The following is a 17,169-nucleotide window of genomic DNA, read 5'->3' as shown; positions in this document are numbered from 1 at the left end:
AACATTTTCAAAAGCACTGATTTTAAGGTGAAAATGATCATTGAAATTTCAGTCACAGTCTGTTCATAGCTGCACAGGGACAGAGCTTGTTTATTAATCAAGTTTTCAATTGCTTTTCAAAAAAATCTCAGCATGTTGTCAGCAAGGCCTGATCTAGTGTGCATACTGAAACACAGGATTCAGGCCAAATTTTTAGTTCAGCCTGTGTGACTACTACAACAGTACACTTTGTTACTTCACCCTCACCCATTTACAAATATTATACCTGGAAGGTGAACAGTCTTCTAATACTGCACTTTTGGTGTCATTTCAACTGCCAGGTTTGGCACACTGTACTATGTATATACTGGTACTCCCAGGTAACAGAAATGCTCCACCTTGTGCATCTTAACCCATCTTTTTGTGTAACCAAGTTTGTGATTCACTGTGCTGTGGAATTAATTCCATTCTAGGGTCATTAAGATATATAGTAATTATATTTGATTATATGATATAGTCATTACCTTTATCTTGATAGTACATGATTATGTGTTGTCCTCTGTACAATGGCTTCTTATAATAGTAGTACAGTACAAGTCCTGTAATCCGAATGGCAGGAGATCGAGGGTCATTACGACTTGGTTTTTTCGGACTATTGGGAGGGACCCCTGAAAATATTAGAAGTACGTAATGCACACTCACCATCACTAATTTCTGCCCAGGGATGCCCCCTTGCTACCCCTGTATACCCAGGGAAGAGGGGAGAGGGTGATGAAACTAGCTCCATCCGCCTCTGCCCTGGCTCCCAACCCTCCTCCATACCCTACCAAACCCCCCACCCCACGTGTCATTCATAACTGGCAGTTACATCTCAAGCTGATTTCATGCTTAACACTCTTGGTCCCACTACTAATACAAACATGGAACACTAGGATATGTAAAAAATATATGCTGTAATATAACTGTCAACATGCTGCAGCAAGAAGTTAATGCATTGTGACGTTGACAATAAAACAAAAACGTTAACAGCGACCACCTCAGGCCTCATGTGTTGGGTACACACACACACACACACACACACACACACACACACAGAAACGCTTGCAAGCACCCAGCGCATGTGGCCTGAGATGGCCGACCCATTGTTAACATTTTTGTTTTACTGTCCTTATAATGCATTAATTTCTTGCTGCAGCATGTTCATATTTATATTATTGACTTTTTCCATATCCTAGTGCCCTCTTCCTCAGATGTATAGGGGCAGGAAGGGGGCATCCATGAGCAGAAATTAGTGATCGTGAGTGTTCATGATCATTAAACAAACACTTAAAATGATGTGGGTTATTGTTTTACTCGCCAGAAATGGACAGAAGTGTAGCTGAATAGTTGCAGGCAGCTATATCCAAGTCCAAGAGCAAGTCCAAGGTGGATAAACCCTTAGATAAAGCCCCCCAAAATTTGAAATAAGACCAGTAATATTCGAAAAATTTCGCCTTGACAAATTCGGAGTATTGGGATTTTCGGATTATTGGTGGCCAGATTAGAGGACTTTTACTGAATTTAATAGATGTATGATGGTTCAGTGGGCAGTGACTGCAGTTTAACAGTAATTTTTTCTGTAAATTGATTGAACATAGTCATGCATGCCATCTGCCACAGATTAAGTGTAATTAGTGATCATAAACATGACTTACTCTGCCAAAAGAGGATTTGTGTACAGTACAGTGTTTATTAGGTAGATATTATTAGGATAGGTAGATCCTGTATTAGAGTAATTGTTATAATCATGGCTCCAGTAATACCATCTGGCAGTGGGTAATGCTAAGGAAATTATTTTTTGGCATTGATCATCTTCTGCAACATAGTAACAGAAAAATGATCCATCTGTGTTGTTTTGTGTACTACAGTGCAGCACACTAAACCCTTGGGTTTGATAATTCACATTGTTCATGGGGCCTAAAGATGCATTACAATGTATTACCTATACAGTGGAAAATTCCCTGTGTTTTCCATAAAACCAAAGTTCATTAGTCTGGATATTCAAGGAAGCTAAACCCTGTACAGTAATTCTGCCAAAGGATTGGCTGTATGCCTTATTAGTAAATATTCACTGTTAGCTGGAATTTATTGGCTGCCTTTGTTAAGCACTACCTTTTTGCTATTCTCACATGCTTCCAGGCGGAGGGACAGGTAATTCATTACTGTATTTTTAGTTCTGTTGGTATTGCATGAATGGCTGTGTCTGACACCAGTTATGGTTGGTTCATTATTCTGAAGCTGAGATTTTCATTTTAGGGGAAGGAGTTGGCTAGTTGCAGAAGAATGTAAGAATGAATCATGATTGGAGAATGTAACAACAGCATTACACTTGTTAAACAATTGAAGTAACATGTGTAAAAACAGTAAAAATGCTGTAGGCATAAAATGGCCATTATAACCTGATACAGTTTTTATCAAACCGTGCCAAAGAATGAATCATTGGTGGCTGTAAGTTAAGTGTGAATTCAGTAAACATTCAGTTTCCCATGGATTGCCTGATAACTGTATTTGCATCTTGGTTTTGGATGTTACATTATTGCCTGGTGACATTTATAGTCTAGCCCATGCTATGGGAATCTAGCAGTTTGTTACATGATAGAGTGGAACCTCATTCACATTCACTATTTGCAGATTACCAGGCTCATGGTAATCTGTAAATGTTCCATTCTTGTAAGATCAAGACTACTGATAATATGTGCTTGCCACTCTAATCTGTTAGGCACAGTTAAATTCTGTTATGTGGAATGACCTTTATATCTGTGACAGTTTTGTCGTGGAAAAATGACTGAGTGAATCATCTTACTTCATCATCATCATCATCATCATCATCATCCGGACCTCCTTTCCCACCTTAGGGGAGGATGAGGAGTAGCAGTGTCCAGAGAGCCCATATTTGCCCAGCCCAATGGGCAGCACTTCCATTTACTCACCATTCAACCCCCTGTAATCCTGGCTCTATCAGGTACGCCAAAAACATTCACCACATTCTGTAGCTTCACATGCACATATCCGACAGAATCAGTCTGGGCGCTGTCATGTTAAAATGGGGTGCCAAATCCCTCTTCATGCGCTTCTCCTTACGGTATTCATCCAGCCAGTTCGATCTCTTTGTCAGACTCCTATAGTTGCGGCGCACGACTCTGAGGTTGTCATTATCATACTCTGGCAACCTACAGTTCAAAAGTACGTCCGATTTTGTATCATATTATACACATATAATTTTATTCTGCACGAATATATTATACACGAATATTATTATACACGATCACATTATACATGTATGATTTGTGTCTCGTTATACACAAAATGGGACGCATTTCTGAATGATAGGTTGCCAGGGTACGATAATGACAACCTCAGAGTCATGTGCCATGACTATAGCCTCACCGACTTCCAAACTCTCTTCCTCACACACTGATCCACTATATTCCTCCACCTTGTCCTTGGCTTTCCTTGCCTCCTCCCTCCTTCAAATTCGCTGGAAGGGGGAGGCAAGGTAGGCCAAGGAGAAGGTGGAGGGATATGATGGTTGAGTGTGTGAGGAAGAGAGGTTTGGAAGTCAGTGAGGCTAGGGAACTGACAAGATTGAGCTGGCTGGTCGAATATTGTGAGGAGAAGTGCATGATCAGGGATTTGGCACCCCTTTTTAACATGACAGCATCCGGATTGACTCTGTGGGATACGTGTATGTGAAGCTGCAGAACATGGCGAATGTTTTTGGCGTATCAGATGGAGCCAGGATTCCAGGGGCTTAAATGATGAGTGAATGGAAGCATGCCCCATTGGATTAAGCAAATTTGGGCTCTCTGGACATTGCTACTCCTCATCCTGCCCTAAGGTGGGAAAGGAAGTCCGGGATAATGATGAAGGAAGATGATTTACTCAGCCATTTTTCCATAACAAAACTCTACACAGATATAAATGTCAGTCCACATAACAGAATTCAACTCTGCCTAACCGACTAGAGTGGCAAGCACATCTTATCTGTAGCGTTGATCTTACAAGGATGAATCATTTACAGTAGATTATCGTGAGCCTGGTAGTTTGCAAGTAGTGAATGTGAAGGAGGTTCCACTCTACTTATTCCCTACATTATTTAGAATTTGAGTATCAATCTGTTTATGTTTTATAATGCAGTATGAAACTATGTAATTTGTTTACAGTTTATTTCTTTTTAGGGAAAATTGTGGCTTGTGAGTACTTGTAGAAGTCTTTCCTTCTCCAATCCAACCCTCTTTCCAAAGTCAACCTATGAAATTGGTGTGAATATTCCAGTGGCATCTGATGAGGTTCTTGTTAGATCATAATTCACCAGTCTGCCTCTCTTGTGGATTCTTTATTAATGAGTTTTCACTTTACCCATGAAATTTAACATTTTAATGCGTAGTGATTGATGACTTATTTCAAGAAAAAATATATACAGGTATATCCATGAATGTAGAAAAGAGTAAAGTGATGGTAATCGAGGGAGAAGGTAACTCCCAGTGTGGTGTTACAGTGAATGGAGAGAGACTAGAATTGGTGAGAGAGTTCAAATACCTGGGTACAGTGATAGAAGAGCAAGGAAATTGTGTAAAAGAAGTGGAAAGTAGAGTGACACAAGGAAATAATAATAATAATAATCTGGCCTTTTGTTTCTCAAAAGCGCCAGTTCTTCCTTTTGGGAATTCGCTAGTGCCCGACACACATACATTTTTTTTACAATTACAAGAATTGTGACATTTCTTGTATATAATACAAGCTACATCATATATATATGAAAGTGGCAATAATTAAACCCTATAATCATCCGTCATAGTACCTCTCTCCAGGTCATAGCATTTTGAAAAAAGAAAGGCTTTCAGCTGTCTCTTAAAGGATTCAACAGTAGAGAGTTGTCTTATGGACAATGGCAATCTGTTATATAATCTAGGGGCTCTATATGCAAAAGAACGATCAGAGAAGGATGACTGGTGAATGGCTCCTGGCTCATCAAGACGCAAGGAATCATCTTCACTGCGTAACATCACACCCGGGCGTGTCGATGGGAGTTTTAACAATTCAGCTAGATACTTCGGTTCACCAAACTTAAGAACCTTAAATGTAATAAGACACAGTTTAAATTCAATTCTAGCCTTTACTGGTACCCAATGCAACTCGGTCAGAAACGGGGTAGTTGAGGTTCTCGGGGGGAGACCAAAGATAAGCCGTGCCGCCCTGTTCAACACAGACTGAACTTTTGTTAGTATATTATTTGGAAGACCAACCCACAGTGAATTACAATAATCAACACGAGACAAGACCACTGCATGGACCAATGTTAAGAGGCACCGTCTATTCAGGAATTTTCTCACAGAGTACAGATTTTTGATATGCAAGTTACACCCTCTTACAACCTGATTAATATGTTCTTTGTAATTTAACTTAGAATTAAAATAAACACCCAGATTTCGAACAGAACTGACTGGATGCAGCTGTGACACGCCAATGTTCAAAGCCAGGGCATTGTCAGTGTCATCACCCCTTCTGTTTCCTCTGATGATGATGATCTCAGTTTTACCATCATTCAGCTTAAGTTTCCTCTTAGCCATCCAAATCTTAATATCAGACATTAGAGATTCAAACTTTATCTTAGTATCGTTGATATCTGACATCTTAACATAGAGCTGGGTGTCATCAGCATAAAAATGATAGGACACATCATGAGCATCAAGTAGAGACAATAAACTACTTGTGTAGATAGTAAACAGAATTGGACCCAAAACTGATCCTTGAGGGACTCCAAATAGAAGAGGAACAGAATCAGAGCTAGCGTAATCAACAACCACTCTCTGAGATCTGTCCGACAGATACAACTTAAGGAGCAAAAGGGCACTATCACGAACGCCATAAAAATACAGATCATCCAACAATAGTTTATGATCTACTGTATCAAAAGCTGCAGACAGATCCAACAGAACTAGGAGAGAGGACATCCCACTACAAGTGTTTGCCACCAAGTCACTTTGAATCCTTGTTAGTGCAGTTTCAGTTAAATGGTATTTTCTGTATGCTGATTGAAACAGGAACAACTCTGTTGTGTTCCAGTCATGGTAAGAGTTGATCGAGTATGGCCCGCTCAATAATCTTGGATAAAAAAGACAGGTTAGAGACGGGACGATAATTTGTCATGCTCTCGACATCAAGGCCAGGTTTCTTAATTAGGGGCCTAAGCAAAGCACGTTTCTCAGACTGCACAAAATTACTTTCTAAGAAGCATCTATTTATTATGTTGCAGATAAAGTCTGCAGCATGCTCATACACATCAGGCAGTTGTGACATGTTACACGGATCGAGTGAGCAAAATGCTTTATTAAGTTCTCTGATGTAACATTTGACTTTGTTTACATCCAGCAGATGAAGTGTTGAAAGCAAATGATCCCTGGTGCACTGTGGCTGGAAATCAACTGAGTACACTTCACTAGGAGAACTGCTGTCTAAATCACTTCTTATGCGAAATATCTTACTTGTAAAAAATGAAGCAAAATCAGAAGCCAATTGGGTATCAGATACAGAAGTTGGTTTAACAGTTACATTCCTCCGACCAACCAAATTGTTCACAACTGCAGACAGTTTTTTTTTATCACCACCACATGAATCAACTTTATTTTGATAATACCTAGCCTTTTGGGCTTTTACAGTGTGAATGACTGCTCTTCTTGCAAAAACATAACGCAAACGAGTTACTTAGGTCCGCTGCAAGCGCCACTCACGTTCTGCCCTTCTACGTTATCTATGCAAAGAATTAATGGATGGACCATACCACGGAGAATTATCACGTACAGTGATTGTTTTTACTACCTCAGGACAATAATGGTCAAAAATTGACCTGAGCTCGTTGTTGTAAATATCAACCAATTCACCAGAAGAAAGACTTGAAGAATCGATGGAGTTTAAATGTTGATCAGTTTCAAAACACATCAACTGGGAGTCAACATTGTTGTAATTTCTGAACCTGATGACCTTTTTATATGAAGGGGATTTCGGGACATCAAAACTAAGAGTGATCAGAGCGTGATCAGAGATGAGGGGGTCAAATGAGTCCACCTCCACATCTGATATGCGCCTGCAACCAACAGGGGACAAGATCAAGTCAAGGACATGTCCTGAGACATGAGTTGGATTACTCACATGATTGAATAAATTGTTCTGGGTGATCAACTCAAGGAATTCTGAAGAAAATAGTTTTGACTCTGGACTGTCAACCCAATAAATGAAATCACCACAAACAAGAAGTCCTCCAGGTTTAAGAGAAATCCCTTCAAGAAACTGCCCAAACTCCTCCATAAAACCTCAATCTCTGCCTGGATGACCTGGTCGATAGACAATTGCAATTCTAATGGTATTCTGATGGAAATTTATTAATACTTCCATAAATTCAAATGAAGATGGGGTCAGGTCTGAGTCTATGAGAGAAACTTTTGCAAGTGCTGCTGAGTAGATGAGTGCTACACCTCCTCCTGGATAGTCAGCAGCAGGCCTGGGAATACTAATAATAGAATGTGCCTTAGGCAAAGCATTACGAATAATATCGATATCAGACTCATACAACCAGGTTTCAGTCAAGCACAATATGTCAAGCTCATGCTGATTTAGGCTTTCATTAATATAGTCTGTCTTATTATGGATGGAACGAATATTTAAAAGACCCCTCCTTAACTGGTTCAAGAGGGACGTAGTCAGTTTTTTGAATGGTCAGAATTGGTGTTTTCAATCAATCTGTTCCTGTGAGAAATCATAATTGGACATTCTCTACTTGATGCAAAATGGGCAACCGCCTGTGACTTTGCATTAGCATCCTGATGTCTTAAAGAGGAGCAGTTGATGCATTTGGGAGAATTTCTGTTACTACAGTCCTTAGATTTATGGGCTCCAGCACAAAAGATGCATTTAGGTTCATCACTTTTCCTAGAACATCTCTCAAATGTATGACCAAAGCCTTGACAGTGATGACACTGTGTAACCCAGAATCTATCGAAAGCGCGGCATCTTGTAAGATCCACATAGATGTAATTGCCTTGTTCTACAATGGAGGATCTCACCTCTGGCGACATCTTCAAGACAGCAGTTTTGGTGTCATTCCTTGTCCTTGTGATGAGAAGGTTGAGGGTACAACCTCGATCAACGAGCATCTTGATTTTATTGTTTTTTCTCAGAATATTTGGGATGATGTCAGAGTCATCCAAGGAAGAGGAAAGGCCTGTCACGGTCATTTTGGGCAAAATTTTCTTTGGCTCTGATATGCAAAAAGTGCCCTCAGAGCCAAAATGATCAGTCAGCACTCCAGTTGCTTCACCCTTGGCCTCAGCTGACGGAAACTTCATTACCAGCCCACCAGCCTTGGTCTTAAGGCAGCTATCAACCGGTACCGAGTTAAGTACGCCTCTGATGTCTTCTGGTCCCATCTGATTTGTCAGGGCACCAGTGCCACTCTCTAGTTTCACAATCAGTACATGCTGACTATGAATGGCTTTTTTCTGGCCATAAGCACTGATCTCAATCACGCCCCCAGGCAGATCCTTCCCTCCCCCCACGAGAGACCCGCGAACAGCATCTGCAAATGACTTGGCCTGATCTTGCGTGACTGCCATGGGTGAGGAGACCTTGGTCTCTAGTGCCTCCAGTCTATTTGATATGTCTCTGATTGCTTGAAAGATCAGCCCAATAACTTTATCTTCAAACTCCTTCTTGGTACTACTTCCTCCACCAGCCAAGACCTTGTCTGCTGGTGCAACACACTGGCTACACAGCCAGTGAAAGCCCAACTGGTGGCTCCTCTTCATGAATGGATAGTCACCTGCATCCAAATTTTCACAAGCTATGTGAATCCACTCGCTGCAGTAGGCGCACTTCAGTGCTTGTGCACTTTTTGCTACAGACCTACTGCAGTGAGGGCACTGGTGTTGTTTACTCATGATAGGGGAGAACAAAAAAACAAAACAAAAAATGACAACAACAGCAAAACGTATATACAATACTACCCGGGATAAACCCGGGTAGCACCGCCCCCGTTTGTGTCACCCTAATTTAGGAGAAAAAAAAAGAAAACCGAAAGAAAAAAAAAGCACAAAAAACAGAAATGGAAAAAAAAAACAAAAAAACAGGGTGTCTGCGAGGTCACCACGAGCAGGTGGGGTACGACTTGACTACCCTCCTAGGAAAGGTAACCCAAACCGAGGTGCCGCAAAAGTGCTTTGATGGTATTGAAACTTTTCCCAATTCGAGCTTTATAGCAGCAGCAAATACGTCACTTAGGCAAGACCTCATTGGTTATAATACTGCCACTGCGCAAAGCAGTGGAAAGTAATTGGTGCTGTGAAGGCCTTGATACAAAACAGAGGATTGAGTGCTGTAGCTGTGCAAGGCTTACATGAAGGAGTGTTATTGCCAACTTTAACATATGGATGTGAGACTATGGTGTGATATGAAAATGAAAAGTTAAGAGTGAAAGCAGTGGAGATAGGACTGCTGAGGAATGTATCTGGAATACAGACAGTGGATAGGATACAAAATAATGTGATTTGTGAAAGATGCTGAGTGAGGAAGTCTGTGGACACCAGAATTGAAGAGAGTGTACTGGGATGGTATGGCCATGTGGAGAGAATGGATATCAATAGAGTGGTGAAAAAGGTATATCTGAGCAAATTTGAAGGAGGGAGGAGACAAGGTAGGCCAAGGAGAAATTGGAGGGATATGGTGGATGAGTGTGTGAGGAGGAGAGGTATGGATGTCAGTGAGGCTAGGAGACTGACAAGAGATCAAGCTGACTGGATGAATGTTGTGAGAAGTGCATGATCAGGGATATGGCACCCCTTTTTAGTGTGACAGCTTTTGGATTGACTATATCCGATATGTTTATGTGAAGCTGCAGAATGTGGTGAAAGTTTTTGGCATATCAGATAGAGCCAGGATTCCAGGGGCTTGAATGATGCATGAATGGAAGCATGGCCCGTTGGATCGGGCAAACTTTGGCTGTCTGGATGTTGCTACTCCTCACCCTGCCCTAGGGTGGGAAAGGAGGTCCGGATGATAGTGATGATGATGATATCCGTAATCTTTGGTATGTTGGTACCATGCTATATTGAGATGTATTCACAGATACTGCTTTCCAGCAAAAAGACTTCTACACACTGTACACTTGCCGTACACTCTAAAAGCACTCCACACCTACACCTGTGCGTGAAGTGGTCACAGACAGTGGTCTTATGTGGCCTTGTGGATCATTTGCCTCTCAGAACCTGTAAAACTCTGCTGGAATGTGTAGAATTGCCTGCCTAACTCAGGTTTGTGCAAGCTGGGCACTGCAATCCACCCGTCCATCCATCCATCCAATCTCAGTTGATTCCATATAAACAGGAGCCTAAAGCCATGGGCTAGTCTACTTAGTCCTGACATTAAATTTAAGGCAAGGATGACCAGCCATACATGCCCGTGAATGGCAGTATGTGAGCAGTAAACCCAAACCACCCCTCATCTTGAAACAGTGGCAGGCTCCAACCAGTTCTTTAACCTACTAGACCTCTCGGTTTCATCATAGCCTCATTTTTGTCGTCCAAACTGACGGATTGGATTTGAAGCCATTTTCAGTGAAACCATGCTGCACCGTTTTTGTTGGCCAAAGTGTTACGAAGCTGGTCCAAGCATTTGTCATTGAAATCAAGACTGTCTTCGTATCTCACCCAAGCGTGGTCGGGAACAGTCTTTGTGCAGCTTGGGGAGAGTGAGAATGGCCAGCAAGGAAACGTAAGTGATAAATATAATGAAATTAGCATGATGTACAGAGTTAGAGAAAGAACAGAGAAATTAGTTGGAGAAGAACAAGGAGGCTTTAGGAAGGGAAGAGGTTGTGTAGATCAGATATTCATTCTTAGATCTTTAGTGGAAAAGTTTCTAGAGAAGGGAAAGAAGTTGTATGTGGCTTTCTTGGATTTGGAGGAAGCATATGACAGGGTGGATAGACAAGGATTGTGGAAAGTGTTAAGAATATATGGAGTAGATGGGAAGTTGTTGAATGCTGTGAAGAGTATGTACGGTGGTGCGAAGGCTGCAGTGCGTGTGGATGGTGAACTAAGTGAATTTTTCTCTTTGAAAATTGGTTTGAAACAGGGATGTGTCATGTCTCCATTGTTGTTCAATCTGTACATGGATGGGGTAATAAAAGAGGTACAAGGTAGGGTAGTGGATGTTGGAGTGGCCCTGGTGAGAGAGGATAGTGTTTGGAAACTCCCTGTACTGTTGTTTGCAAATGATACTGTGTTGTTGAGTGAAGACGAAGGGGAGCTGCAAGGCTTGGTGGATGAGTTTGAGTGTGTGTGTAAGAAACGGAATCTAAAGGTGAATGTAGGGAAGAGTAAAGTGATGGTCTTTGAGAGAGGTGAAGTTAGTGAATGTACAGCGAGGTTGGATGGTGAGGAATTGGAAAATGTGAGTACGTTTAAGTACTTGGGTAGTGTGATGAGTAAGGATGGAGGTTTGGAGGGTGAAGTGCTTGAAAGGGTACAGCAGGGAAGAAAGGTTGCTGGTTCTTTGAGAGCAGTGATAAGAAACAGGGAAGTGAGCATGGAAGTGGAAAAGTTACTACATGACAGTATTGTGATACCAACTCTAACGTACGGAAGTGAAGCTTGGACATTGTTGGAAGGACACAAGTCAAGAGTGAGAGCAGTGGAAATGAGTTATTTAAGAGGAGCCTGTGGAGTCACGTGGAGAGACAGGCTGATGAATGAGGATATAAAGGAGCGTTGTGGTGTTGATGTGGATGTGATAGGAAGTGTTATGAGGAACACACTGAGGTGGTTTGGCCATGTGGAGAGGATGGAGGGTGAAAGACTGACGAAGAGAGTGTATGTGAGTGAGGTGGAGGGGGGAAGAGGGAGGGGGAGGCCGAGGATGAGATGGAGGGATGGGGTGGAGAGGTATATGAGAGAGGGGGGTGTGAGTTGGGAGCAGGGCAGTGAAATGGCGGGGGACAGGGCGACTTGGAGGCGATTTTTTTGTGGCCACCCCAAACGGGATTGAGGCGTCTGGCAATAGATAGATAGATAGACAGAAAATTAGGGTGCAGGTGGCTAATATTAACAACACATAGAGCCAGTTCAACAGACAAGGACTACGTGTAAATTGCATATTTGTCAGATGATCTTCTTCAGCGAACCCCTCTGTTTGTATTGCAATCGGCAAGTGTAATTTTTTGGTTCTTCTTATCCTGACTGTTTTTGCAGACAGAAATCAAGCGCACCAAGACGCACTTCAAATCCCAAGCTTCAGCTTGGACGACAAAAACAAGATTTACATTATGTGGTTACGACCCAGTATAGTTGATGGTTTCTTGAGTTACAGGAAATCATTTGGCTTGTCATTTGGTATAGTCACCTGGGGTGGGGGGAGAAAGATAGCACTACATGAAGTGAGTGGATGAAAGTGCCCCCACCTATCACAAAACATATACATACGCATTGTACTGACTATGGTAACAATGCTTTAGAGTATAGGATCTCCTTTGATATTTTTTGTGCATGACAGCAAGCTGCATTAATTAGAATATGCAACCTCCAATTTTTTTTTACAGTATTGTTGTTCTTGATGGGTTTACAGTTTTTAACTGTAAGCGTTACTTTTTGGACCTGAGATTAATTATGTTGCTCATTCACATACAGCAGATTCATTAATATAAGGTCAGCTGAGGGCATAATTGCATGTGTGTGTCTCTGACAGTGGTTTGAGGAGAAGACACAACAGATCGAGAGTTTGGATGCTCAGCTTCGGAAACTTCACTCTGCTACGGAAGGGTTGGTTTGGTATCGACGTGACTTGGCCACAAGCACTGCTGCCTTTGCTAAATCAACAGCTGTACTGAGCAGTGTGGAAGAGCATTCGTCACTTAGCCGTGCTCTACACCAGCTGGCAGAATCCACTGAGCGCACTCATACCATTCACCATGCTCAGGTCTGTTTTGTTTTGTTTCATATGCAAAGGCTCCAACATGCTTTCATGCGTCAGCCTTGGTCATCTAATGGCAGCTATGCATGGTACTCAAGCTCTTGCAGCCTCCCTATTCATTCGTTTACCTTTGAGGTCGCACTCTGACCTTATCCCAGGTCTCTCCCGCCAACCCTACCCTCAACATTCACACCTCACCTTCCACATCCAGTTGTCATCTTCCATCTTTTCATCATACCCAAACCATCTCAATCTACTCCTCCTCATCACAACACTAAAGCTTTCAAGTCCCATCCCTCCTCTCATCTCTACAGTCACAGTCCTAAGCCCCCCTGGCCTCTCATTCAAGGATGCACTACATGACAATCTAATCATTATCATTTCTATACGTTGAAGCCTTTGAATATCCTTTTGCCTGTACTGCCTAGGTCTCACTGCTATACAGCCTTATACTTCTAACACATGCCTTATACAAAGACCTCTCAGCAGTGAGAGCTCTCTCTCTCTCTCTCTTTTAATAACAGAACAGAGGAAGGAAAAACAAGTGAATAAAAAAATAAAAAAAATACACCAGATTACTGGCATCCTTCATTAAAAAAAAAATCTGTAACAGTTGGACTTGAACAGCTGTTGGTTGAAGTTTGGGGGGAAACAACTCCGGGGAAGCGAGTTCCAAAGAGATGCAGTTCAGGGAATAAAAGAATTCTGATAAGAAGTAGTTCTGCAATATGGCTGAGTGACATTCCAGTCAAGAGCACTACCAGATGCCTGTGTAGCACAAGGGAAAGCATGGAAAGGTGGCACAATGAACACACCTTCTTCTGAGCATTTGCCTTAAAAGTATCTGTAAAATAATGCAAGGGAGGCAACATTCCTTCATACTTGTAGGGGAGGTAGTTTATGTGTAATAGCAGGGTTATTAAAAATTCCAACAGCTCTGTTCTGAATTTTTTCTAGTTGTTTTAGTGCAGCCTCTAAAATGTTTGGAGAGGCATCAGCTCCCTGAACCTCCTCCAAAAACTCATTACCCTAACCACAGATCTAGCTCCAGTTCTGTCTTTAGCACATAACATGTCCCCCAAATAACCAAACTCCTCCACACACTCAAACTCTCAAGCAAGATCAGTCCTCATGCACCTCCCAGTCTCTGTATGCTCTCCCTGACCCACCTTACCCATGAAATCAGCGTTATCTTACAGCCTAGCTGGAATACTACTACTGTCCATCTCTTATGCAACCACTTATCACAAGCACTGCACAAGATAGAATTACTTCCCACACCCTTGTGGCAAGTCTCAAATAGCCACACTCCCTCTGCTATGACAGTACCATCTCCAACCCTAGATACATCACTTGAGAGGGTTCTCCTTCCATCCTACATGCAGCATGTGTTAGGAGTGTAACGCTGTACATTAGTGAGACTGGGTAGTAAAGGAAGAGAATATTCATTGACTTCAACACACAGAAATTATAATAATTAGATGGATGGGGAAAGCGTCCTTGAATGAGGCTTGGGGGGGGGGATAGGATTGCGATTTAAGAGTTGAGAGGAAGGATGGGACTTGAATGTATTATTGTTGTGATAAGGAGGGGTATGTTCAGATGGTTGTGGCATGTTGAGAGGATGGAAGATGACATAAGGGTGTAGAAGGTGAGAGATGCAAATATCGATGGTAGGGTTGCGAGATGCGTACCAAAGCAAACCTGGAATGAGGTCATAGTGTGTAATCTCAGGGATAAAGGACTAAATGGAGAGGCTGTCAGAGATTGAGCAGCATGCAGAGCTGCCATTAGGTGCCCAAGGCTGATGCAAGCAAGCATGTTGGAGTCCTTATATACAAAAAGAACTCTCAAACCCTTGTACCCAATTCCATCTCACTGTTTGCTGACTCTTTCCTCTGCCTCACTCTCATTCTCTGCAAACAACACCAAGTCATCAGCATGCAACATCTCCCATGGGAGTCCTTTTCTGAAGTCAGTGCCTTAGGAAATCATGATAAACAATAAGAGGCGCAAGACTGATCCGTGATGCATGCCAGTTTTCACAGAAAACTCATCACTCGGATCTCCATTCACTTGCACCTGAGTGCAAGCACCCTTGTCCATTGCCATAACCACTCTAACCAGCTACTTCTTAATCCCAGGCTTTCTCACTGGCCACTTTACAACCTCCCTAGAAAATGTTAGAGGCCTTCTTCACATAAAACAAAGTACAGCTCCCCTTTCTCTCCTGTATACTTTTTTTGAAGCTGTTGGACAGTGAATATTGCATCATTGTTCCCTTTTTCTGGCATAAACCTAAACTGCATCTTGTTGGTATTCACACTTTCCCTTATCATGCCTTTCAGGACTTTCTCCAATATGTTTGTTATCTGGTCCAAATATTTTTATGACTCCATAATAGCCTCATTCCAAGGCATAACTCTTCCCCTTATACACATTTACTGTCACAGTCTTCCACCAGTCATCTGGAACAACATGCGTATATAAATGAATAAAAAAAAAGTAACTAAACCCACTGCTGTATCTCCTGAGGCCTTCAACATTTAGCACTTAATCCAAACACACTTTTTGTCTTCCCCAACTGCATCGTGCTGACTGGCTTGCTGACAGTAACAGCATCAGTCAAAGACCAAGGGCCAGACACTGGATCCGCTGACTGCAGACCTTTTATGTTCCAGTGAAACTCCTCATTCAGCAACTTGTTAAAATGCCCTCAAAGTATCTTTAATATATTTTTTTCCACCACTACCTTTCCTTCACCATTCTTCACACACTGCACACCTGTAATATCCCTGTTTTCTTTCTCCATCTGTTTTGCTACCTCAAATACCACATTCATCCAGTTGACATTATTCGGGCTATCCAGTAAAAGTCTGTGAGACTCAGATTTTGCCTTGTATACCTCCTTACTGGCCATGTGCTTGACAACCAAATATTCTTATACCACTCCTTTTCCTTTCCCAGAAAAATAGGTTTTTCTCCTTAACTGTGGCCTCTACCCGCTCAATGCACCACCATGTTGCCTTATGTCTTGGTGGGTCTCTTGGCTGTCCACACAATGAATCAGTAACTTGCAAGAAATTGTCATTGAGAATTCTGTGCTGTTCATTAAAACTTCTGTCTACAGCTCCCTTGTCAGCCGACACTTAGCTCATCACACTAAAGGAGGCATCCCTTACTGTTTAGCTTTCAGCCATATTTTCCCTCAGGATGCATAGATCTTTTTCTTCACTACCTGCTACTTTAATACCACATTTCTTATCAGTAATTTATGTTGCTGCACACACTTTGCACACAATAACTTCAGTGCAGTTCCTGCAAGAACTGGACCCATTACACCTGCACAACACTTACATCCAGAAAACATTACACAAACACCTGGACCTGCTCCTTATACTCCTTCCCCCCGTCCACTAACCCCCCCCCCCCACCAACCCTTCTCCTGCTTCCTCCACATCTCCTCAGCTAAACCCACCGATCCTTTCCACACCATCTAATCCCCCAACCCCTCCCATTCCAGCCCATCCTAATCCACCCCAACCCTTACCTCCATCACAACCTTCTCCTACCCCCTCCCCTCCGTCCACAGTACCACCTCCCCCCCCATGCTGCAACAGCCAGCACACATCGCACACACAACATAAACATCCTTCAGTTAAACACAGATGGCACAGACACCAAAAAACAAGAACTCACACAGTTCATCAAACAACAAAACATACACATTGCCATCTTACAAGAAACAAAACTACACAGAACACAGAAAACACCAGCATTTCATAATCTCACCACCATTAGACAAGACCGGGCCGACGGCGGTGGCAGTGGACTCATTACCCTGGTACACAAATCCATCAACTTTTCAGATACCAGTGCACACACAAAATCACTTCTCCCCCCACACGACACCACAACAGAAATACAATCATTTGAAATAAGCACTGGTAACAAATCACACATAACAATTGCGAACACCTACATTCCCCCCCAGTCATCCCCTACAGTACCACACAGTTACTTTCCACAAATACACCACATCACTAACATACCCAACATCATCTTGGGTGGTGATTGCAACGCCAAGGCGTTGGCCTGGCATGTCAACAACCCTGACACAGACAGAGGGCTGGTACTACAATCCCAGACAGATCATCTTTTCATACTGAACAATCTCCATCAACATATCCCACA

General features: G+C 42.3%; 1 protein-coding gene across 5 annotated transcripts in view; it reads left to right on the top strand.

The window, feature by feature from the left end:
- Snx1 (sorting nexin 1) overlaps positions 1–17,169 on the top strand; it is a 380,995-nt gene that overhangs the window by 26,468 nt on the left and 337,358 nt on the right. For all 5 annotated transcript variants that reach the window (XR_013898806.1, XM_080278732.1, XM_080278729.1 and 2 more), the window contains one exon: positions 12,751–12,981. Coding sequence is in view for 4 of the 5 variants with exons in the window: in XM_080278732.1 (XP_080134858.1) it covers positions 12,751–12,981 (231 nt within the window). In the remaining variant the exon portion in view is untranslated. The remainder of the gene's footprint in view (positions 1–12,750; positions 12,982–17,169) is intronic.

Source organism: Coenobita brevimanus, chromosome 74 (assembly GCF_032717465.1).
Source record: "Coenobita brevimanus isolate Jiangsu-jjx chromosome 74, ASM3271746v2, whole genome shotgun sequence".
Lineage (NCBI taxonomy): Eukaryota > Metazoa > Arthropoda > Malacostraca > Decapoda > Coenobitidae > Coenobita > Coenobita brevimanus.
This window is presented reverse-complemented; position numbering and strand designations above follow the sequence as displayed.